At 43.9% G+C, this 24202-nt stretch overlaps 1 protein-coding gene across 2 annotated transcripts in view; it reads left to right on the top strand.

The window, feature by feature from the left end:
• The window catches only part of TTYH3 (tweety family member 3), a 77501-nt gene that overhangs the window by 22148 nt on the left and 31151 nt on the right, over positions 1-24202 (top strand). For both annotated transcript variants that reach the window (XM_068423355.1, XM_068423354.1), the window contains exon 2: positions 17291-17460. In XM_068423355.1, coding sequence (XP_068279456.1) covers positions 17291-17460 — 170 coding nt within the window. The remainder of the gene's footprint in view (positions 1-17290; positions 17461-24202) is intronic.

Below are 24202 nucleotides of genomic sequence, written 5' to 3'. Positions count from 1 at the left end.
AAAAAAAAAAAAGAGGAAGGGAACTGAACTTCATACGTTGAAGTGTCTGGGAGGGAACATCCTTTCAGAGGTTTGGTGTGTTGGAGATAACAGCACCCTTCCTTTAATCAGTAGCCTTTTTTCCAAGTGTGTTTTTTAACGCAGTGCAGAGTCAGTGAGTCTGGGCTTCTGGGCACCTTATTTCTGTGCTCTGGTTGAAATAGCTCTTCCTGCTGGAATCTCAATCGGAAATGACCTGAGCTACACACGCGGAACAAGAGGAAGATGGGGAGTGGCTTGCTGGCTGGAAACTTGTTAGTTCTGTTTAGCTGTTCAGTAGCTTAGAAATAATTACTTTTGAAATGTTAGGAATTTGGCTAGTGGGAGCATTTGCTGTCTTGTTATCTATGGGAGTATGGTGCCAGGAAAAAGAGATATTCTCCTTGCAAGATTTTAGTTACAGAAAAATTTGTGACTTAATATGGTTACAAAACTTCGCCCCCCCTTCATAGGGTTGCCCTAAATCTACATCAGAACTGTTAGTCTGAATAAAGCTTTCTACAGGCTTGGTGAACAGGAGAACAGTCAGATGATAGCCACGCATGGGGTCTGACTGGACATGGTTTAACCCCGGTCCCATTAGTTTGCAATGTCACATTGGTCGTGTGTGGTATTTAAATGTTATACTGTTATTCCTGGGCTCCATGGATGAAATTTCAAGTTAACTTTAGAACCGAGAACCTCTTCAATAGTTTTTTTTTTTTTCTTACAATATCAGTATACGGGTCAATATTCAAAAGAGTTGCTTTATTTTAAAGATCATAAGGTATGTTGATACTTTTTGAATGCTTTAGTCTGAAGTGCTTAAATATAAAAGGGCTTCTTGTCTTATTTAATTGTTGTGGGAGGAAATTTTTCGTAATGCCTGTTAGCTAGGGAGTAGCCAAAGGATCTAGATCTTGGCTATGGCTTAAAGTTTGTCTTTTCAGTTGGAGGCAGGGAGAAGAAAAGAAAAAGGGTGTCTCTGAAGGACAGACTGAAGTGACCAACAAGTCTTAAATATGAATGATGAGGCCTTCAGAAATGTAAATGCTTTGCTTTGGCAATCTATGGGTGCGTTTATATTTGCTTTAGGATGGTCACTATCTTCAGACTAGCAGTAGTTCTTAGGGACAGTCATGTTTTCCAGAGGGACAAACTTAAGTCGAGGAACGATTATAGTAATGGAGTTCTGGGAATAGCAGATCTTTCCTATACCTAGGAGAGCCATTTTTGTGCCTGGAGAAATCACTAAGGATATGAGCAAACAGGACAGAAGACTACACCTAGCTTGTCTAGAGATCAAATGCTCCACTAGAGTGAGTGTTAAAAATAGTTTGGGGAGCTAAGGTGGTCTTTGGTGCCTACAGCAATGAACTACATGAAATAATCCTGCTCTAGTCCTGGGACGTCAGAGGCTGATTTTGAGCTGACCTCCTGTTAAAGGACTTGAAAAGACAGCCCTTGCAATTCAGCTTGTCCGACTTGATTGGATTTCGTCTGGAGCTTGATTGAATTTGTGGACAAGATTATGAAAAGCAACGTGACTGTCAATGAATTGAGCAGTCTTCGAGGGGAAATTCGCTAGTATCCCAGAGGATAGTGCTTTTAAGTTCAGTTATGAGTATTAGAATTCCTTGATTTAGTTACAGGTTTTTAATAGGACAGTCTTGCTGCTGTGCCATCAGTGGTACTAGTTTAACACATAGCTTGCATGGTGCTTGTTACCCTGAACTTGGTGTTCGCTTGAGTCTTCAGTATCCTGAAAGTAGAGGGTTTTCTTCCCTTCTTAGCTGTTACCAAAGTGGTCTTAGCCCCTGGGATCATAGCTTTTTAGGGGAAAGCTTTGATCCTCAAGTGCAGCAGCAAAAATAGCCTTGCTTGTTGGGGTGGAGTTGTGTCCGCTGTGCTTCGTTGCTCCAGCGGGTCAGATCGGATAGATGATAACCTCTGGACAGCTTACTTAAACAACACATCTTAATATTTATGTAGCGGATATCAAAGTCAGACTCTCATTTGAGGACATAGGGATAGCCTTTTTGTAAGATGAGAGGAAAATGGAGGAAAACCTTGATACCTTCCCCCTGCTGATGGGGTAAATAACAAGTTTTAGAAGCAGCTATGCTGCCTACTCGCTCCTTTTTCTGTCTCTGTTTTAGTAAAAGTGTGGCATTGTCTATAGCTCGGAGACCGCACCGGTGGCATGTTGAGTGGTTGCTTGAGCCCCGTGAGAGCCAGCCTACCCGTCGCAGCGCTGAATTGTCACAACCTTTTCATGTTGGTGTTGTGTTTTTCTTCTGTTGCTAAATGTTCAGCGGCGATGCTGGAGAAGAGAAAGAAAGAAGAAAAAAATCTCTGACCCGTTCATATGTAGCAGCAGCTGTTAACTGGGAAAGTAGTACTTTGTCAGTACTGGGGAGATCTCACTTGTTAAAACTATGCTTTTATACTTCTTTTTGTTGCAGTAAAAGCAAGTTGATGGAGAAATAATAGTAATTTATTAGCTTGAGAACTATGCCCATATAAATGATTATGAACCTTTTGGCTACTGTCTGCTTGTCAAATGTCTCCACAACTAGTTTTGCTGTACGTAACTCAAGAGAACTAACAAAAGATGTGACAGATTTTCAAATGAGTTTTGTACTCTTAGGCCTTAAAAACTTTAAAAATATTTTTGTGCTGGGTATGCTGGCAGGACCTACCACTTCTCTCTGACGAGAAAGTGTATGGGGAAGGTGCTGTATTTCTTGGAGATTTTTCTCCATTTGAGACAACCGTAGCAGAAACAGGCGTGTGTATATGTGTGTGTAGCAAATCTGTGGGTTTTGTCTTTGATATATTAAATCTGTCCTTTGCTCTATCCCCAACAGAGCTGGCAGTGTGGATTGCTTCAGGGCTTCACATTTCAGTGCAGAGTTTGGTCATGGGGAGCCAAGCTTATCTATTTGACTTCATGCTAGTGCTTCTCGTCTCTTTCAGTGCAGTTTGATCAGCGGAGGGGCAGGCGTTTTAGAGGAGGTGGTGTCATAAAACACCGTTGTTTTTGCAGTGGATTGACTTTTGGTTTATAAGTAGTGGGAAGCAGGTAGCTATCGTAGGCTGCATAAACAATTGCTGTAATTACAGTTGTGTGATGGCAAAAGGGAGATGCTTCTCCACCCTCTAACGCACTTTTCTTTGCCAGTGGAGAGGTGAAGGTGACAATGTTGTATGTGATGGACTCCTGAGGTTTGTAGCAGCTGGACCATTGAAAAAAGCTAGAGTTGTATGTACATATGTTCTAAAATACCTTCTCCCTGTCCCAGAATTCTGTTATCTTCCTCTGCCACATGCTTGTAGCTTACCTGGGATCTTGTAGGGGCCTCAGTAGTAGCCAGCATTAACTGCGTTCACTATGCTGCCCTAAGATCGTGCCATGGTCTTTGGTTTTGTTTTCAGTGCCAACGTGGGAGAGTAATAACAGAGAACTTTTATTTGCTTTCTTTGAAAAATGATAGAAGTTGGGCTGCTTGTTCTGCTGTTCAGTTTTCAGCCTTCTTCCTTCTGTTAATTCTGCTTTTCCAAGCTGAGATTCATCACTGTGCGACCAGGCGCTGTCTGCGAATATGCACCTGATCAGTAATGACTGCTCAGAAGACGAGCAGTCCCTACTGGGAAGTGGGGCAGAGAAGTTCAGGGTGTCCTTTGCTTGACTCTAAGTGCTTCTGGGAGATAATGATTTTGGGTCTGGGCAGAGAGAATTCCAGACCTTTCTTGTGCTGGAGCCTGCAAACCATTGCATTTGAGTTTTGTCCAATCGCAACCTTTTTTTTTTTTTTTTTGTTTGTTTCGTAGAGATGGATTTTTGCTCACCTCTAACGTTGCTTTGGTTTAGATGGTTGTGCTGGAGGAAAGCTGTAACAAGCTCTCCTGCTGTGAGCTGTTGTGCTCAGGCACTAGAACTAGTTTTCCTCCTCCACATCCATAGCACGCTTCATGATCTGTTTTGTGGCTGTGGCGGTGGTAAGCCCAACAGCTGGATCGGTTGCTTTTCCCCATTGTGCCAGTTTCTGTACTCTCTCCTGCTTGTCCTTCTGCGAGAAGCTCTGATCTCCTCTTGTAAATGTTGGTGTGATCTAGGAACCTGGGACTGGAGCCCCTTTTGTAGGAAAGCTGAGGCTGGGGTAGCTTTCTCTGTTGTGACCATTTCCTCCCTCACTTTCCTAAAGTAATGGAGTGGAACACCTCCAAGAGCAGCACTCGTGCTGTGCACTGCTGCCTTTGAGGAGTATTAATACCTTTTGAGTGTCAGCACTTCTCTGACCTGTGTCATGAGCACAACTGCACATCTTACCCCTTCCCCTCCACCCCATCCTTATTTCTGCAGTACAGTCTTCCTGCTCACTAAGGAAAACCTGAGCCGTGGACCGAGGTAGAACACGGGATTGTCCTGTGCTGCTTTTGTTGAAATAACCTGGTGTGGCTGCTCTGTATCGACCCTGTCATTCATTTAACCGAGGTCCTGCCTGCTTGGCTGTCTCTTCCTGATTGACCTCCAGTGCGGGAAGAGCTATCGATATTCCGATGAGCTGGAGAGCTGGAGCAGTATCGGTGCTTGTCAGGCTGGGCTGTGGGGACGCAGAGGAGGGGTTGAGCAGGGAGCTCTCATGCGTGCTGGCAGCCTCCCACCTCCCGGGCTCGTTGCTGTGCAGCTCTGGAAGGCGGCAGCCAATGGGAAGCACGAGCATCCGTGCAGTCGGGCTCACCAAATAACTCCCGAGGTACCTTGTTTTCAGTCTGAAATGTGTAACTTCTCTATTGCTGCTTTTTTTCCCTTCCCTACCTCTCCTTTCCTTCCCCCTCGGCTGTCTCATTTTGTTGTTTTGAGGAATAACATCCATGCTGTTGAGTCTTTCGCTTGGTCTCAAATGGTACTTGCTGCGTTTTTCACACCCACAGAGCTACTGCCTGTGCTGTTCAGCGTCGAGGGAGATCTGTCACCTTTTGGTGCTTCGTGACCGTTATCAGGTGGGGTAGGTCATGCAGCTGGAGGCAAACCTGAGCTCTGAAGGCTTGTGCTTTGCCTAGCCCTCTAAGCAAGCTGAAAATAGCCCTAAAATGGGGTCATCAGCCATTTCGTGTGCATGGGCTCTCCTCCAGTTATGTGTGCCAGCATAAATGCTGTATAACTACATAACGATTTGGGGCCCCCAGGGCAGGAGAGATGTTGACTAACTGGAGTGTGCCTAGGGCAAGGCCACCAAGATGGTTAGAGCCTGCCCTGTGAAGAGAGGCTGGGAGGCTTGGGACCCTTCCACCTGGAGAGGAGAAGGCAAAAGGACAGATCCGGGGGTAGCCTTCACGTACCTGAAGGAGGGACTTGGAGAAGATGGCACCAGGCTCTTCTCGGAGGTGCCCACCAAAAGGACAAGCGGCAACAACCGCAAGTTGCCATGGGAAATGGCACTTTGGTGCAATCACTCATGAACATTTTTCTTTGTAGTGCTGGAGCAGGGGCTGAGGGAAGCTTGGGAAACTTTAGCCTTAGAGACACTTGAAACTTGCCTGGGCAAGGCTCTTAGCAACCTCATCTGTTAAATTAGCCCTACTTCTAGCAGCAGGTTGGACTACAGTGACCTCCAGAGGTCTTTTCCAGCCTATTGTTTTCTCTTACGGGATCTGTGAAATTGAGGTTTGACTCTGAAATCTCCTTGCAGTAACATGTTGACTTAGTGGAGTGAATGCTATAAAACTGGAACTTCAAATGTGCACGTTTAAAATTTACGGGAATGAATCTTTCAGGACTCTGCGGCGCCTATTTTCAAGTTAGTGGGAAAGGAGACCAGATGACTGAATGCTGCTTTCCCTGTTCTCCATGGGTTGCTGAGTTAAGGTTGAACGATGCTCTGTTTTCCTAGTTAACCCCACCCAAATTAGTGTGATCTTTATTGAAAAGGCATGCCTTACATTCACATATTCACCATATAGTCCTTTCAAAATATGTTGACTTCATGTCAAGAGTAACATGTAAAGAAACAGTCATTTTATCTTTAATAAAATTCAGTGGTGTGCAAGTGGGTTACAATCTAGCTGTAATGAAAAGCTAATCACCAGCCTTCTCCACCCTCTGGGATCCCAGGAGGTTGCTGGAGCAGCACACTGCCCCAGTTTCTCTTCCTCATGTGTGTGATGATTGAATTTTTTTGTTTTGTTTTGCTGTTTTAAGCATGACCTTTGATAGGCTAGTTTGATGGTTGGCTGCTGTGTGTAGGACCAGAGTTTGACAGATGACTTTAGAGGGGGAAAGCAACTTAAGTAGCTTAATAGGATTTAGCTCTGTCTACACTGTCCTGCCAGAGCACGTTATAAACCACTTTAGTGGGTTTCCTTCTTTAAATATAGCCATGACATCAATGGAGGCAGAACCTCTAAGACAGCTCTGGGAACTTTCCTGTAAAATCAATCTCAAGATGCAGTTCAGAAGAATTGATGAATGAATAAATGCCCGCGCAGAAGCTTGAGGAATCCTACCAGCATTGATCTCGTGAGCAGGATAGAAGGATCTCTGAAGGAGGGTTGTGTGCGTATTAGTTTACCTATAAAATGCATTGATTTCTAGTGGGAATGGTGCATCTGTCTTGGGAAAGCAGAGCAGCTAACAAAAAACCCTGTTAGGACCCAGTGGGGCAAGCACCTGCTTCTTTTAACTGACATAACTGCTATTACAGCAAAATATGTCCTACATGTTCCCAAAACTGGTGGTGAAGGAAGCTAAAAGTGAGGTATATTTGTCCATAAATAGCTGAAATAAACCCAGTACTTTAAATTTTTTTAAGCCAGTGGTCTGTGACAACTTTCATCTTTGCAGGGAGACGAGCCCTAAGAGAGCTGAAAGCTTTACTTAGTTGAAAGGAGACAGTTTCTCCTATTCCCCCAACTCCGTGGGGAAATGGAGAAACTGTGAGAAGAGATGCTCAGACCCGAAGCTGCAAAGTGGGATGTCCTCTGTAAATACACGTTGTGGCACCATATTTGACTTGTAACTGCAAGGGTTTTTCAAATCTATACACGCATCTACACGCACATCTACTGTTAGCTCTTTCCCTGTTCTCACGAATGGCACTCAGGAGGTGAATTTAAAAAGCATGTGCTCCCCTTTTTATCAGTGTGACGGCTGGGCAGCAGAAGTGGAGGGGTAAGGCTGTGACCGCTTGCAAGAAAGCTGCTCTTGAGAGGGCAGGATCTGACTTTACCCTGGTTGCTGAGAGGGCCATCTGCAGCTCTGTGCTGCTTAGTGGGGAAAGCTCTAAAGAAAGCATCTCTATTCAAATTGTATTTCCCCTCAGTGTAGCTGCCGGAGGCCCTAATCCCTTCTCGCGCTTGGCGAGGAGCCTGCATGAGGCCTTTCTTAGCTCGCACAGGCCGCAGTGCTGAGCAGAGAAGTGGTTAATGACGCTCCCAGTCTTGTCAGTGGTGCAGAAACACAGGCTCCAGCTGTGACTGTGGTGGGTCTTGGCTAGCTTGGATAGTTTTTTGATCTGCTTCTTCTGTTAGTCTCTCTATGGCGTTTTTTTTCCTGGGTTTGAAGGTTCTCAATAGTGAATATTGGTTGTCTTTGTCCCAGATTTTTTTTTTTTGAGAGCTTTTTTTTTTCTTCTTTAAAGAAAGAAAAGGAAAAAAAAACCTAAGCAACTCAGCCCCAAAATAAAACCAAGGAAGACTTGATATGGAAATGTTTCCTGCACATAATGAGCCTCTTTTGGGGGAGGGAAATACACAGCTTGAAGTTGAAGGAAGAGATTTCCTCTTTTTTTTTTTGTTTTTTTTTTCTTTTTACCTCCAACTGTGGTAGTCTTTAAAGAGGAAGTTTGGAGTGCATTTATGGTGAGAAACATGGCACTTGTTTGTCTCTGACAGTTAAACGGCGCGTTTGCATTGTTAGTGCAAGGAGGTCAGTTCAGGTCCACAGTCAATAAATAGGTCAGAGGTCTGTGTTCCTCCTTCCCCAGCGCACAGAAGATATCCCTGTTGGATATTGCCCCTTGCAGTTCTTCGCAGCCTCTCCCCATGACTGACATACTGCATTAAAGCTGACTTCAAGTACAAATTATTTTAAGGAAGGTGTCATATGGATTGCTAGCTGTGGCACAATGGGCTGTGACTTTTTAAAGATGTAGGGCAGTTTGCCTTTGATTTTGCTCTTTATCCCCTCCCTGAGGTCAGCCGTCAGGGCAGCTAGACCAGTGTACATGACTAATGTAATAGAGTCCTGTTTCTCTCACCCTATAGTAGGCTTAATATGTATTATGAACTACACTGTTTTTGCTGTGTAAACAGCCATTTGGCCTGCTTCGGTTGTGTAGAAAAATGCTAGTGAAGCTGAATGGGGAGATATCAATGGAAATGCAGTGCTTCATTTTAATTTTTGTTGTTTCTTTTCTTGTTGTTCCAAATTTCTCACTTTTGATTCTGAATATTGACTTCAGGTACTTTCATAATCCTTCTGATTGCAAGGAGTACCAATTCCTTGTTTCCAGGTATAGCTGATTTTTTTTTTTTTTTAAAAGGTGTTTAATGTTCTTTGCAGATCAGTTATGGATCTTGCCATAAATCATGGCTCTACCCTGAATAGTCTCCTTAAAAATGGGCTTCGTAGGCCGAGTAGATCTTGGACTACGTTATTTGCGCACAGTGCTTGGGAACCAAGGTAAAGTTGCTGCTTCTGTTAGTCCTGTTGTTGCACTTCTCCCCAAAGTGAATGAGCTTCCCTACCTCTTTGGGCCCGATTAATGAGCCTTGCCAATGGCTACAGTCCCACCAAAATTACTTGGCGGTGGAAGGTTGCAGTGATGTTGCAAAGGGAATGAGGCACTGTGCACGGTCCCGTAGTGGAAACCCGTGAAAAGCAGCCTGCCTTGGCTTTCCAGAATCACTTCAGTCCAAGTGTGGTGGTTAAAAATACCTTCTCTTAAAATGAACTTCTTTCACGTGGAAATTTTGGAGACAAATTTGGAAACTCAGTATAGATTTTTTTTTTTATCACTTGGGGCAGACGGTAAGTGGCCATACTCGAACTATTTTCCTCTCAGCTGCTTTGATATGTCTGCAAGTCACGAGCTGCATAGAGAAGATGCCAGAAAACTATAGTGGGAGAAAGAATGCTTGTGCTGGACGTCTGTGCATGCGTTCTATGCAACTGAATGCATATGCTGCTAAGAAATTGGAACAAATCTTTCCCTGGCAAAACTTCTTAACTAACACATGTGATGTGATATTGAATCACTGAAGACAATCCAGTAAGTTCACAATAATGCAAATAATGGCAGAAGCGAGTAGACCCACATTATCTACAGCGGTCATGCTTATGGAAACACTGCCATCCCTGATGGTGGGGTGGGCTAACTGTGTTGATGGGTTGATGTTCCTTTGGGCAAAGTTTCCACAAATGGGACAAGTTTTTGTTTTCTGTTCCACTTAGGGGTAGCTCTGCTCGTTTCCGCCCTGCTTCCCCTCCCTCCCCAATGCCTTGTTTATCCTCTTCCAAACAGAAATGGCGTGTGAAAGCCTCTCTCAAAGCAGGCTGATGGCTGCCTACGTGGTGTTTGTAGCTTGCAGTGACCTCCCTGCCAGGGCATCAGAGCTGAGGGTTGAGCTCAGTGTCTTCACATTCTGTAGTGGTTGATTACTTCCGCTTTGGTTGGCTGGTTTGAGGGGAGATGATGAAGAAGATCAAGCAAGCTGCCATGTCATTACCTATCCAGTCCTGGAAACGATGGGGTTTAGGTCCTACAGAGGAACAGAAGACTTGTAGATGATGCATATAATCATTTCTACTGAAAGATCCTGTCTTTTTGGAGAACTCTTGAAATTCACAGGAGCAGTATGAATACTTGGGTTTCAAACCGTATCTAATAAGAAACAGCAACAGCTAAAGAGCAGCTGAAGAGAGCTGGTAGCCTGCAGTAAAGCACAGACTCCTTTCGGCTGGAGTCTTGAAAGAAAATCCTTGAGGTTGGTGTCCACTCCAGAGCATGCGTGGTCAGCATAGGTGGATAAAAAAATGTGGCGTCCCAGTGCTTTGCCTGATACTGTGTAAGGGTAGACCCATAGAAGAGATTTTTTTTTTTTTTTTCCCCTCTAAATGAAGTGCATTGTCTCTGAGAGCCCACGTTGTAGGAGGGGGAAGGGAAAAAGGATGGAAATTGGATTAAGTCACTGGGCGTCAGGCCTAAGTATTTCCTGCCTTTTTTTTTTTCTTTCCTTTTTTTTTTTTTTTTTTTTTTTGTAATACACCAGTGCTGCCTAGCTCGTGTGCTGGGCTGGGCAAGTGTGCCCTGGTCCCTGCCTGCGTGCCACAGGCAGCTTGGCAGTGCCGCGTCTTGCCTGCCGGGAGCTCCAGGCCAGCAGGAGCACAGCGAAGCTCCCGCTGCAGAGTGGGGATGGGGAATTGTCTTGGCATGGGAATTTATACAGCACTTGGGCTTCAGCCAGGTAACACAGGCAGTGCTTGCTTATCCCTGAGTTGTAGGAGCATTAAACTCATACTTCCTTTATAGCACAGGGTTTCTTTCCATTATCCAGTTTGCTGGAAAATTACCTTGCGGGGAGATTGGGTTTTAAGACTTTAATGGATGGTACAGCTTTCTAACCAAGGAAATCAAGCTGCTTCTAAAAGACCTTGAGTAGAGGAGCCGCTGTCGGGCGGGAATGTGTGAGCTAATGTGTTGTGGGAAAGGAATGTCGGGTGAAATTGTGCAGATCTGCCATGGGTGAGCTGAGCAAGCTCAGCACGGACACAAGCGGTGCAGGACACCCACCGGAGTCTTCCAGCTGTGCTTTTGGTGCCCTTCGCCTCGGTATTCCAAATATTTATCTGATTCTTGTCTTTAAGCAAAGTTAACTAATCATTTTAACTTTGGTCAACTGGGAATACTAGGAAGGAGTAGATTTCTAAAGCTGAAGGCTTGTTCCCAAGAGGATTCCTTACACGTTTTGCTGGTCTAGGATTTGCGGCAAAGACTTGCATGAACACTGATGCATCCGTGGTGTTTTTTTTAGAGCCCTGCGAGGGAATTTGCAGAATCCCCAGAAAGGAAATCCGCCTTTTCAGCGAGAATGCTCATTTGACAAGCTGCCAGTTCTGAGCTAAGCCTCATTTAATAAAGATTTAGTCTGTGGGGACCTGTCAGTGGAAACTGAATTTGGTGAGAGTGTCTCATTCTTTTCATCGCTGTAGTGCACAGAGGCTTTCAGCCAGCATTATGGAGAAACTCGGGATAAGAACATCCAATTTAGAGGACCCCCTTACCTCTGGGAATGTTTCCTTGCTGTGTAAGATGGAGATTGCTGAGTTGGTAACAGCTAAGGGAATAAATGGATTGTTATTTGACTTCAACCCAATAGGACTCCAGTGTTCACTGCTGATTAGCACGGCTTAGATCTGCATTTGTGGGCAGAAAAAAAAAAATCCAGCCCAATTGTTAAGCAAATCCTTTCTACTCGGTGCTTTCCATCTCTCTTTAGTTTGTGATATGAGATGTTCTGATGAATTCTAGCACCTGCCCTGTGTAACCTGTGGAAGTTGAGCTGTGCAGATCTACCCACATTGTATATTGCTCAACCACAGCTCTCAAAGCTCTGGCGATAGTTGTATTGCGTGTTGGTTACTGCAATAAACCAAGTATCAGCGAGGTTGTGTCTTTTTGGCCTCTGCACTGGTGGCTTCTGTGAATTGGACCAAATATAAAGGCCATGTTGAAAGTCTTTAATTATGAAATAAGGGGTCAGAATGTTAGTATGGAGGAAATGATGATGAATCTTTAATCAGCCTAGCCTTGTTCTCAGTCATTGCCTGCAGAAGGGCACTTGAGAAATTAATCTGAATTAACTGAAGGAATAAATTCAAAGCAGATTAGTTAAACCACTTTAAATGCACTAAAGTGAATTAAACTACACTGAATTAAGGCTATTCTAGTTAAACTACATTAAAACCCTGTGTGAACACTCACTTGTAATTAAAGTGGTTTTAGTTGGCAGCTCTAATACCAATTAACTCTGGAATGCTGTTGCCTGTGTAGATAGCTTCTCAGCATTGAGGAAACTAGTCTGTTTATTTAACCAACTTGGTTAAATAGATTTGAGCTATCTAGTCATGCTAGGAGATGTTTCAGCTGTAAATCTGTTTTATTATAATGTGTCTGCTGAATTCTCTTAAGGTGATTTTTAAAAAAAAAAAAGCATGACATAATCCTTGGCATTTTCTCTTTTCCAGAAAGGAAAGCCAATAGCCAAAAAAAAGCTAAAGGCAAAATGTTGGCCTATATTGCTTACTCCAGTGTGGACTTGCCCTAAATATATATATATATATATAATCTACTGCACTGCCTTACAGTGTGCTTTCTCTAGGAAATGTCTGTATAAGGAGATGAGACCATGAAACCTGTCCTCTGTTTCCATGGTGCTCTTCTGTGCTGCTCAGGGATCCCTCACGAAGGAGAATATATCTCAGTACCGTGGGAAAAGCCTCTTCCACAGCACGTTTCCTGCCCAGCCTTGCTCCTCCACTGTGTTGAGTACAGTAATTGGCCCGGGAAGGCCTGTCCCCCGGGCAGAGGAGATATGGATGGCTTAGTGCTGAGATCAGCAGTGGTTTCCACATCCTCCCCCCACATTACATTTGCCAATACATGGTTGGCTGCGTTCCCTACCAAAGCCTGCATCCTTCTGTAGAGGCTGTGGGATGAATGACATACTGAGACACTTGAGTATCTCAAGAAACACCATGTACAGCATTTTCCAGAAATGAAAATTGAGTCTCTGAACACAGTGTGTTCAGAACAAGTTGATAAGGGGTCAGTGTGTGTTCCTTGTGTTGCTAGTGTTACAAAATGTCCATTTGGTAGAACATAGTTGCTTATCACCTATGAGTACCTAAGCTTCTTCGAGTTGTCCCAAAGTCTGCAAAAAAAATGGTGTAGGAAGTAGTGTAGGCATGACACTATCCCACAGCAGTTTCTTTTCTTGCTAAGACTACTTCCGTCCTTCATGGAATAAATAGAGATGAGTGCTCCTTTGGCAGCAGCCCAGTTTGCTTCATTTGTTCTTCTGAGTGAACGTTTTTCTCTTCCCACACTCCTTTAACCTCTTCTCTCTGTTTTATTGTCACAATCTCAAGTCGCTGCATGGAAATCCAGAAGGAACATTAGTTGCAGCTTCAGTGGAAAGCTTTCTTTTGGCAAAAGCTAACTTTAAGGTAAAACTCTAAACAGTTCTCAATCTGGCAACGATTAAGACAGCTGTGTTGTTGAGATGCTCAAAAGCTGTAGCTATTTTGTCCTGTGGCTTGAAATTATGAAGTTTTATGATAAAATAACTTTAAAATTATTGATGGAAGATTAAAGGTGAAACTGCATGCTTTTCAGGAACCACCTGAAGGCTTCAGCTTTGCTCTCAAGTTTCTTAATGAGGTTTTAGTGGACTTTCTAACTAGTAGTAAAATAACAGTGCTATCCAGAAATAGCTATGACCTGTTTCGTGTGAAGAGCTGCTTACTACACCATGCTGCTGTTACTATAGTTAAGGTCTAAAGAATGTGATAATTGGGAGTTGGATAGGTTGAGATTAGTAAAACTTATACTTAATAAATACATGGATTATTTTGAGCCCTATGTGTATTCAGAATTAACTTTCTAAACCTGTTCTGCTGCTAGAACTTCTTGTGCCAAGTAACCTTCATGGCAGAGGGGACGTGGTGGTGTGAGGAAGGGTCCCTAAGCCAACACTGCTCTGTACAGTCAAGTGATGAACAAACAGTGCTTAAGGCAATGCTAAACCTTGACACTTAACATAAGTGCAGCCCTGCATTGACCTCCTGCATTACAATGCGTCATGGCTTTTTTTTAGGCTTTTTCTTCTAAGGAAATATACGCAAATGTATCTTGTATGTCCCTTTTCTTATGTTCTTATGTAGAGTGCTTCTCTTTGTGACTATGTATGTAGGATAGGATGGAGTATACATCCCTCAAGTGCAGTTTCAGCAGCTAAAATTAGTCTTCCAGGACCACAGTCCACAGATATATTCGGTTAACTAATGATGTGGATCGCAGTTTAGAACTTGCAAGCTGAAAGCGGCTGTTTTGTATGGAGATTTTTCATCCAGTAGACAAGGCTGTGGATTGGTTTAATTCATCCACAGTAACATAAGACATGATCCTGGAGACCAAGGATTGTGCTAACTGAAGGCTGACCTACATAGGTGTCCTTAGGTGTAATAGCAGCACCTACGGGTACCTTCATACCATGTGGAAGAGCTAAATCAGCCCCTGCGTATTTTTGTGGGGGATGTTTTTGCCTTGCCCTGTGTTTCTTATTGTGACAGCGCTCCTCTACGTGCATGGGGACTTAGATGTTTTCTGCCCCTTTTTTGGCTTTTTATTCCCATTGAGAGAGTAAATATCATGAATCCTGGCAACCGGGCTGGAGTGGAGAAGGGCTGGTAACACTGCAGCATGCAGTTGAGCACTGTCCCTGCACAAGACCGAGTGTATTCAGGTTTCATGGTGCCTTTCCAAGCTGGCAGTGCTGCTCATGGTTACTCCCCTGTGTACTGCTATTAACTTTTATTTTGAAAGTGCTTCCGAACACTGTAGATCCATCTCCTGCCAGCCTGGCTGATACCACTTGGATTTACACTCATTTTCAGGGACTGCTCTGTCTCCGCTTCTACCATTAGTGTCAGCACAGTGGTAAAATGTTGCTCCTCCAAGTTGTCTCCATTTTCCTGTAAGGGCCGTTCATGCATCATTTGCTGTAAAGGTTCTGATAGCTCAGCAAATGTTCGAAGATGAATTGATGCTCTTTTGTGGCAAAAGGCCCAGTGCATGATTTTACATTTACTTGGGATAACGTGGCCTTGGATAACAGAGTCCCAGATTTACTGTCTCAGGATAGAGTGTCTGAGGGTTTATCCAGCCTCAACCCCCCTTTTTTAAATACCGTCATTTAATCCTGACAAGCAGGCACAGGCATATCTTTGGTTGTGACCAGGCTTTCACTGCCAGCCCTTCTCTGGGTCCTAAACTGACTCATCAGTCAGAAAGATTAATAACTGCTCTGCTGGATGATTTCACTTGTTGTCATGGCACATATCCATTAATGGAAAACAAATATTCTCTGGAAAATGAAACACAGATCGTGGTGTAGTGGCCAGCCAAGTCCTTTTGGCCAGATGCATAAATAAAAGCATATATCAAGAACTTCAGGTTGCTTGCTGCATGGCAATCTTTAATTGTTTTTTTTTCTCTTTTTAGTATTTCCTTTTTTTCCTTTTCATGGGGGCTGTTCCCCTACATTTGGAGCTGCAGGGTGAATTTTTTGCTGATAAAGAGTCACTGGGAGGATGTTTTCAGCTGGGTTCGTCTTTCCAGCGGTAAATGCCTTTTAGCACGTGCAGGAAGGCTGAGGGTGTGAAGAAAGAAGTGCAGGCGAGCAGTGCAGGAAAGCTTTGCGTTACAGCAGCCTGACATGTTTAAAAAATAAAGAATATCCCCGAGGAGCTTTGGTATGCCAAATGTGTTAGTTAAATTAGTATTGAGTGCTCGTACATGGCAAGGCTTCACAAGTGGGGGAACGTGGGGCTCCGAAGGCGGCTTCCCTCTCGAAGGCCCCTTTCTGCTCAGGAACTCGAACAGCGCACACACCATCTGGCGTAATCGTGGGAAGGGGGGATAGGGCTTGTTCCCTTCCACCCCCGCTCTTCTCTACTAGAGATCCCAAAGTTCCCTTCCTATAACAGGGCCGAGTTTCTGCTGTTTAGTTTGGGAAAGCAGCACCTGTGAGCTCCCCCCATCCCAGTGCGCTTGATGGGCTTTGGGTGGGTTTCCTAAGGCTGGGAAAGCGAACGGCACGCGGCTACGTGGAGTATCTGTGATGTTAGGTTTAACTAGCGTGAATCTCGTTATGTATGGCCATGGGCCCTACAGTCCGTACACACTGACGTTTGCTTGGCTGGAAAGTGTGTTGTGTGGCTCGTATAGTTTGCCAGGATAATAACTCAGCAGGGAGTACCTATGGAGCAGACTGGGGGGAAAGAAGGGGAAGAAAAGCCTACGAAGAGCAAGTTACTACCAGACCCCGTTAGAAACGGTCACCAGTTTTGTTGAGAATCTTACTTTAATCACAGCATTCTTTGTTTTGTTTCTTTGACCAGGGGGAAGTTATTGTTTCAATCAGGAGGAAGCATATAAATGTTCTTCAAGGAATTTCTGCATGGAGAGGAAAAAAGATACTGATTAAAAAACCCCCAAACCTTTTGTTTTAGGTTTGCTGATACAGATCTGTTTGCCTTCCCGATATTAGGTGACTTAGACCCTTTCCAGATATTTAAGTATTTTCTAATAAGTTGACATTTGTCACCACTACCAAAGATTTATCCAAAAAAAGCTTACGGGTAAAATACTTCGTTCATTCACGTGGAAAAGTGTGGCTGGATTTGATGTTAGAATGGATTTTTAATCTTTTTTTATTTTATTTAACAAAATTGTTTTGCATTTTTGGGTTTTGGCCAGGATTTTCTGAATAAAAAGAAATTGGAACGGAGTTAAACACTTATTGCTTCCCTTTCCTTCCAGGAACATCTGACTAGAAATAGGTATAACACAATAACTCAACTTGTGGCGGCTTCAAGCCAGTATGTCTGTAGCATCTACGTTCGTTGTACCTATATACGTTGATGGTATATGGAGGGGTTTAGCATTTATTCTAGGTCTACCTTGAACAGAAGCATTGCATGGGGATTCATTTTTTAAAAATCAATCTCACGCATGTATAATGAATTCCACCCCCTTTCAAACCCACTCATGCACTTGGATTTCTAATGAATAAGCCTGCATATTTATTCATGAAGATTAAAAAACTGTACAGATAGAGGCAGCTGGCTGAACCACTTTTTTTTTTTTTTTTAAAATCTGCTGACCTCTGATCAGGAGCAAAGAGGAAGCTCTCCCGGGTTCACTGAGGCTGTTTGCAGGCTGGGACAGACAAAATGGCTCAGCTATTTACTGCTTAGGTACAGAACGTGGTGGTTTCATTGAGTAGGATGAAGAGAGGGGAGAAAGTGGGGCTAAAAATCTCCTGTTTATATTTAAAAAATATGTAAAAACCAGAAAACAACTTGTTTTCAAGGTATGCCTTCAGCGCTGTCTTATTGCAGAGCCCTCAGACATCCGAGCCCTGGTTCACATCCCCTGCTATGGCTGTGCCGTGCTCACACGTGACGCCCGTCTCTTTTCCGCAGGCCCTGTTGCTGCTGGGTGGCATCGCGGTCTCCTGCCTTGCTCTGGACCTGCTCTTTCTCTTGTTCTACTCGTTTTGGCTGTGTTGCCGCCATCGGAAGAGCGAAGAACATCTGAATGCTGACTGCTGCTGTACGGCATGGTGCGTCATCATCGCAACCCTGGTGTGCAGGTACGGTTGATGCCTGAAGGGGATCTTCCCTGTTACTTGGGGTGGCGTGTCCTGTGCGTGCGTTTTCATGCTTGATATGCTGTGTCTGTAGTTAGTCAGTGTTGGCAGTAATCCCTCTTTCCACTCCGTATATGTATGTTTTAAATATCTGTAATGTATTTTCTTCCTTTCTACCACTTGCTGAACTGCCTAATGGTTTGAGCAATGTGAAAAGGAATAGCTAACGTCCCGCTCCTTGACACTTTGCAAGTGGTAAATCAAGGACACTGTGCCCTCAGGAGCTTATTGCTTAAATAGGATGGATACAGTTGAAATATTTATCAGGTCTAGGTGGAGATTTCCCGGAATCTGATGTCCAAAAAGAATGATATGTGGGAGAGTAGATTAGAAGAAAGAGGCACAGATGATTCTTTTGGGTTTGGAAGTATTGGTATTTGACTGGAGTAGACGTTCAGATTTTGCAGCCTGTGTAAGACACTGCTGCCTTTCAGTATCTGTACTAATGTGCCATCTCCAAGGGTTGCTAGTAATGGTGCTAGTGTCAGTGATGTTTCGTATTATGACTGAGCAATAGAAACTTTTGGAGATGAGGTGAAAAGACTGGTTGCTGAAAAACAAGAAAAATTAAGTAATTAGTGGAGAACCTGTATAGAAGTTGTTAAAAGGAGAGAATTTACATTTTGTTTGTTTTCTGGGTGGGTTTTTTCTTTTTTTTTTTAGTCAACACAGATGAGGATCCTGTTTCCTAGAAAGTTAATGATGGGGCACCTGAAAGCAGGGATGTGTTTGCAAATAGGTGGCTGGAATGGAAAGGCAAACCAGAGAACAACTTGCAAAGAAAAAATCTCAGTCTCATTCACCTTTCTTTTTAGTGATCTCGAGAGCTTCACCTGCATCCATTCCAATCCACTGAAAGTGCTGTGGTCCTAACCCTTTCTTACAGAAGCTCTAGCTGATGCTCTTTGCAGTTGTGCTGCTGCTGCAGGCTCTTGCTAGCTGTTGATATGCAGCGTATGTGTCCAAGACAGCTGCTGCAGAGTGTGGTAGTTGTGTTTGTGTTTAATTGTAGAAAGGGTGAGAAGGAGGTATTCTGCATGTCTCCCAGGGCGTACGTGAGACAATTTCAAGTTGGAAGGTCAGTATATAAATTCTGGTAAACTTGACTTTGAGTCAAGTCTGCAAGCTGGAAAACTGCTTAGGCTTCCTCAAAATCTGAACCATTGGTTCTCATCCTTGGTGTACCATTTCTTTTTGGAAGTATTAAAGGCAGGAGTATCCTTAAAACTAAGATTCTGCCTGAATCTGCAGTGATATCGGATGAATATTTGTCTTGACGTTTTAAAATTAAGTTTGAAATTTCCACTCTGAAGTTGGCACACTTGAGCAATAGCAGATTGGTACCATCCGTGGTGAGTGAAGGTACTGCCCAAGTGCTGCCGCTCTCCTGCAAAGCTGAGGTCGGTTTTCTGCCCCTGGACATGACAGTGCACTCAAACTGCTGCCTGTTGGCACTCTGTGCTCAGTGTCTGGCTGCGAATGCAGATACGGCTTCCGACAAGCGAGGAATCTAATCTGTGCTAGCAGGAAGTCCCAGTTAGATACCAACAGTTAAAGAGTAGTCCACTGGATATATCCTATCCTAGCTGTGCGTTACACATAACAGAAGTGCCAGATGCTGTTATGTCCCAGAGTGATGGGGAATAAGGCTATTCTGAATGTCTGCTTGACAGCGCATTGACCTCGGAGGCAGTTTGTAGCACCATATGCAAGGGGAGAGAAGTAGTTCAGATGCTGAAGCAGCGAGATGTTCCAAACAGCAGCTGGTCTGGTCTGTCCGAGTACTGTGAAGTGGACTATCGTATTCCTAGCTGAGAACTAGTTAATTCTGGCTAAGTCCAGCTATACCTACTACATGCTTATCTAGTAGTAGTTAATCCCAGAGGGCTGTTTGTACTGTGAATCCTGCCGAGTGCTGTGGATCACTGTTTCCGAATGACTCGATATTCCCTGCTGAGCAAAAGGGAGAATGCTGAGCCAGCAGGAAGGCATAACTGGTTAACAGGAGCTCTCCAACCAAATGTCTCTCTGAGTCTTCCCAGTTGCTCTAGCCACAAAGCTGCAGGAATGATTTGCCTGGATTATTCCTTGAATAGCTAGTTCATTCCTAGTCCTTACCATTTTAATTGGTTTCTGTGTATGGGGAGTTGTCTTATAAATCATCTCATCCACCAGTTAGGTGACCCTAACTCTCCCAGAAGGGAGCTCAGCCTTGAAGGTGGGTAGGAAGCTTTGTGGAGAGAACAGCTGAAAGAAATGGGTACAAATAGATGGTGAAAACTTACTTTGTCAAGTGCCAGTAATAGCACTTTCCCTTAGTGCGAAAGTGCAAGGTGGTAATTAGACAGACAAATTAACATTCCTCCTGAGAACATGAAGTCTAAAAAAGGACTCTCCTTATGAAGTTCCTGTAATTAAAGATGACTTGGTGTAGTTAGATTATTCATTTCTAAGGATGTGATGTGAATGGCTAGTGTTCATCTTCTCGGAGTGGTGACTGGATACCCAGAGGGGTTTTCACTGTGTGTGCGTGGGTATTACAACGGGAGGATCTCTCCCCCAGAAAGCATGTCTATGCTCTCTGTGTCAGATTAACACTCTGCTGGTCACATATACCTTGTGTAATCCAGAAAACATTTTTTTTCAGGTTGAGTTGCAAGCTAATTCAGAATTAAACTTGATTTTTCTTTTCTAGTTCTTTATCAAGGGATATCCTAAGCCCATGTGACTCTTGTGTGCAGACAACAGGAATGCTGTTCTCCAGACTTGAATTTCTTCAGTCATGTTGAAAAGTGATACTGAAGTGTGTGTACACAACCTGCAGTACTTTAAATCATACTGGTTTATCTGTAGGAATACATAGAAATCATGGCATGCTGCTCTTCTGTCTCATGTCACATAACTCTGAAGAGCTGGTACAGCCTACTGTCTCTCTCCAGTGTGCTTCTGTGGGTGTGCACCGGTGATGATAGTGCTGAGCTCAGGAGTGCAGTGTTTTCTTGACTTAACTTACCTACTTGACTTAAGTGGGTTTCCTAACCAAAATGACTGAGTAGCCAAATAGCTCTTTGAATGCAGTATTGAACAGCAGGAGCAGCTTTTTAAATGGCCTGTAAGAGCTTGATAGATTGATTTTTAAGATTTTTATTCAAAAATATGAGTGATAAGGAAAGCAGGGGAGGGGTGGGGGTAGTGGAAGTGACAGGAGACTGACAAAGGTAGGTTTGGGAGGAGGAACTGAGGATGGGATGGTGTGGATTCAGGAGGAGAGAGAGGTGTGTGTGCTAGGGAGGGGAGTGCAACAGAAGCCAGAATAGCAGAAGTGGAGATGACTTTCCTATAGAAGCGTTGAAAATGCGTTGGAGTATCTTCCAGAGGGTGCTAGGGTGGAAAAAAGCTGTGTCATTCAGGAATTCTGTTCTTGTATCCACGCTGCCTGACAGAAATGCAGCGTTCCCCACTGGGTGATGATTTTGTCATCCTGCACTGGGAGATGGATCTGCTGTACCTCAGGCTACAGAGCCTCCCGGGGTTTGTGCCATGTGATTTGTCCTGACCTCAAGGACTTACACTGTTGGGTTAAGATGAGTTGATCTATTTTTACTTCAAAAGAATGAGCTTAAATAGAAGGAGCCCCTCTGTTTCCCTTTAATCAAATAAAAGGTGGTTAAAAACTAGTGCAAATCCTTAAATCTGCTTTAAACAATAGCAACTTACACCGGTGTGTGTAGGCAGGGATTTGAAACAACTGTTGGATTTAGATGAAGCCAAATGCAGTCAGAAAACTAAACAACAGTTCTCTCCTCTTCCACCACCAGCAGTTGCCCCGCTGCCTGCCCTTCAGCTCTGCCCCCTCCTCGGTCACAGTGTGAGTCCAGGCAGCTGCCCCCAGCCTGGGCTTCTGCACTTCAGGGATGGTTTCCTTCCCTCTCTAGCATGATAGGAAGGGAAACTGCCACACAACTGTACAGCTTGCTCCTAGGAGAAGGAATGGCTGTGTAAGTGGCCCTTGCTAGCACGGTGTGTGAATGCAGAGCTGGTTTTTGCTGGGCAGTGATGGAATAATTAATGCTTTATGTGTAGTTTCCAGTGAATGCATGATACGCATGTCTGGAGGAATTTGTTACTTGAATTAAATGGCTTTTATCCCAATTCCTGTTGCTCTAGTGTTTTCTTTCAGGAGTAGTGACCCTAGAGGGTTAAGGGCAGTTGAAGCTGTGGTTCATATGGGGCTGGACAGGCAGCCTGCGGATGGCTGCTGGGGTAGTTCTGCCTTAAATAGGGTAACGAGTTTCAAGTCACTTGCCTGTAGTTGCTAGCATGTCCTAAATGATACCTCGAGTAAGCTGGTTAATGTACTTAGCTGTGCTGCATCTTTAAGGACAAGATGACTGCTGCTACTTCAGAGTGCTGTTTCTGAGTCTTTTTTACCAAAACAGTGCTACTGTGCGGGGAATACTGAGAGCCAAGCAGCAGGTTTTGGGCACTTACCAAGCCTTTGCTGAAAGAATAGGCTTCTAGTAGCTGTAACAGGCTGAATAAAAATTACTCACCCATTAAAGGGGTCAGATCTGCATATTCAATGTCAAGAATGTTCTGGAATTTATTTGGGGTCTATGATAGAAACAACTGTTAAAGTTTTCTGCTGCTCAGGAGAGTGAAAGGATCTGTCTGAATTTGTTTACTCTGATAAGCCAAGGGGAGATTGAAGCCAGAGGTTTGTAATTGCCACGATGGGGTGCTGAGTTGCCTTATCCTGGGCACAGCTCTGGATCTGTAATCTCTGTAGTTCAGGGGGAGGGGGTTGTATGTCTTTTTTTTTTTATCCCTTCCACCCCTGTGCATCTTAGACATGAATTATCAAGCTCTGATAATGGCTGCAACCAGGGAGGAATGCGGAGGGCTTTTCAGCATCACTTGCATTAGGAAAATATTTGAGGAATGGTGTTCATGAAGAGACTGATTTCTTATATTAACACTAAATACTAAGTTACGTACCTGCTGCCTCTCTTTCTTTATATGATGTAGGCTGCCTACTGTCCCTGGAAGACTCTTCAACTGAGGCTTTTATGGGCCAAGCTTTCTATAATTTATGGAGATTTAGTTGTTGGAAAAAGTGTGAGGCTGACACAGATTTTCATAGTGGATCCACTTCCAGTGCGTGATCTTTGCTTCCATTTCTTGTATGTATGAGGAGAAAGTAGAAATGCGACCAGATGAACTATATTGTTCTACTCACTCTTTCTGAAGTGGATGAGCCCTGGAAAGGAGGGATGGATACTGTGTTCCCGCAGGAGAGGAGCGAGAGCAGGACTGCAGATTGATGTTATGTTCCAGAGCAAATCAGTGCAAGGGTCTGTTAGCTAGACAAAGCCCACTCTAGCCTGCCTGCTTGGGTTCATTTCCCAGCTGGGTGGTGAAGGTGGTGAAGAATGCCTAACGCCCTTTAGTGACCCTTCCTGTTAAACAAAGGCACTACACTTACTTGTTCTGAAAGCTGGTGTTTGGCTTGTTTCCTCCCTCTCTTATTCCTTCTTCAAACCAACCCTGTGAGGGCAGTGCTATACCCCAAGCACAAAGTTGTTGTGAAGAAACTAAATGTTTCATCCAGAATTACTTTAGATTTACACCAAAACCACCACCACCACCTTCCTTTCCACTACCACAACCAGAACCTTGGTGTGTTGAGAACCTTCCCAGAAAAGATCCTGAGTGCTCTGAAGCTAAATATGACACGAGAATAGGAAATTGGTACCTTGGTAATTTTTGTTTGCCCTGAGTTTAGTTGTGTGGCCCCTTCACAAGTTCTTTCCTCCTCTATTATTAGGAAAAATGGGCTTGGGAAGAACTGTGAGTTCCTGCAGCGATGTCTTAATAGAAGAGGTACCGCTGACTTGCATGAGATAATCTCCTGGTTGCAGCTCATTTACAGGATCTTCCTCCTTTAAGTGAGGCTTAAGCTAATATGGTTTACTTCATAATTGGGGCAGACTGATATGTGTGGACAGTTATGGCAAATCAGCTGATAGGTGGTAATTTGCTAAGCAGCTGGAGTTGAATTGTGTCTGCAAGCTTGAAATTCGCTTGCTTTAAAAATAAATAAGCCTTTTGTCCCAGTAAGTTGTTAAGCCTTCTCTCCCAGTACTCTTAAATCAGTGTGACACAAATGCTCTAATGGGAAGATAAATCAAGATAGATGATGTTCATAGATATTTCACAGTGTAGAGTGGAGGGCATCGAAAATGTATCTAGAGGAACCACCACCATGGGCAAGTAGTCAATGCAAGCTCTGTGTGTCCTGCTTTTAAAAAATGTAATGAAGCAATCTGTATTTCATGTCCAGAGAAGGCATGTGTCTCCTGACAGAGCACTGGTAGCTCTTGCAGGAGCCGCTGGAGAGCTGCTTGGCTGGATGGATTTCTGGTTGCCCATGGCTAGGTCTGAACTCTCTAACAGTTCTCTAACAGATTCGCATTATTGTGCCATAAATGAAACATACATATTGAGAAGGGATGGTGTTCAACTGTCCATCATATGGATGCTATACAGAGAATTGGTGGCTGTGTGGAAGACACAGGTGAATGTTTACAGGGGAATTTTATTTTTTTAGTGGTTGCTGAGGAGCATGACTATCCCAGCGACCCTTTGGGAGGCATGTGGCTCCCCTTTCTCTGGGGACTGCTGA

This window comes from Nyctibius grandis, chromosome Z, assembly GCF_013368605.1.
Source record: "Nyctibius grandis isolate bNycGra1 chromosome Z, bNycGra1.pri, whole genome shotgun sequence".
NCBI lineage: Eukaryota > Metazoa > Chordata > Aves > Nyctibiiformes > Nyctibiidae > Nyctibius > Nyctibius grandis.
Note: the sequence above shows the minus strand (reverse complement) of the source record. Positions and strands in the feature narration are given on the sequence as shown.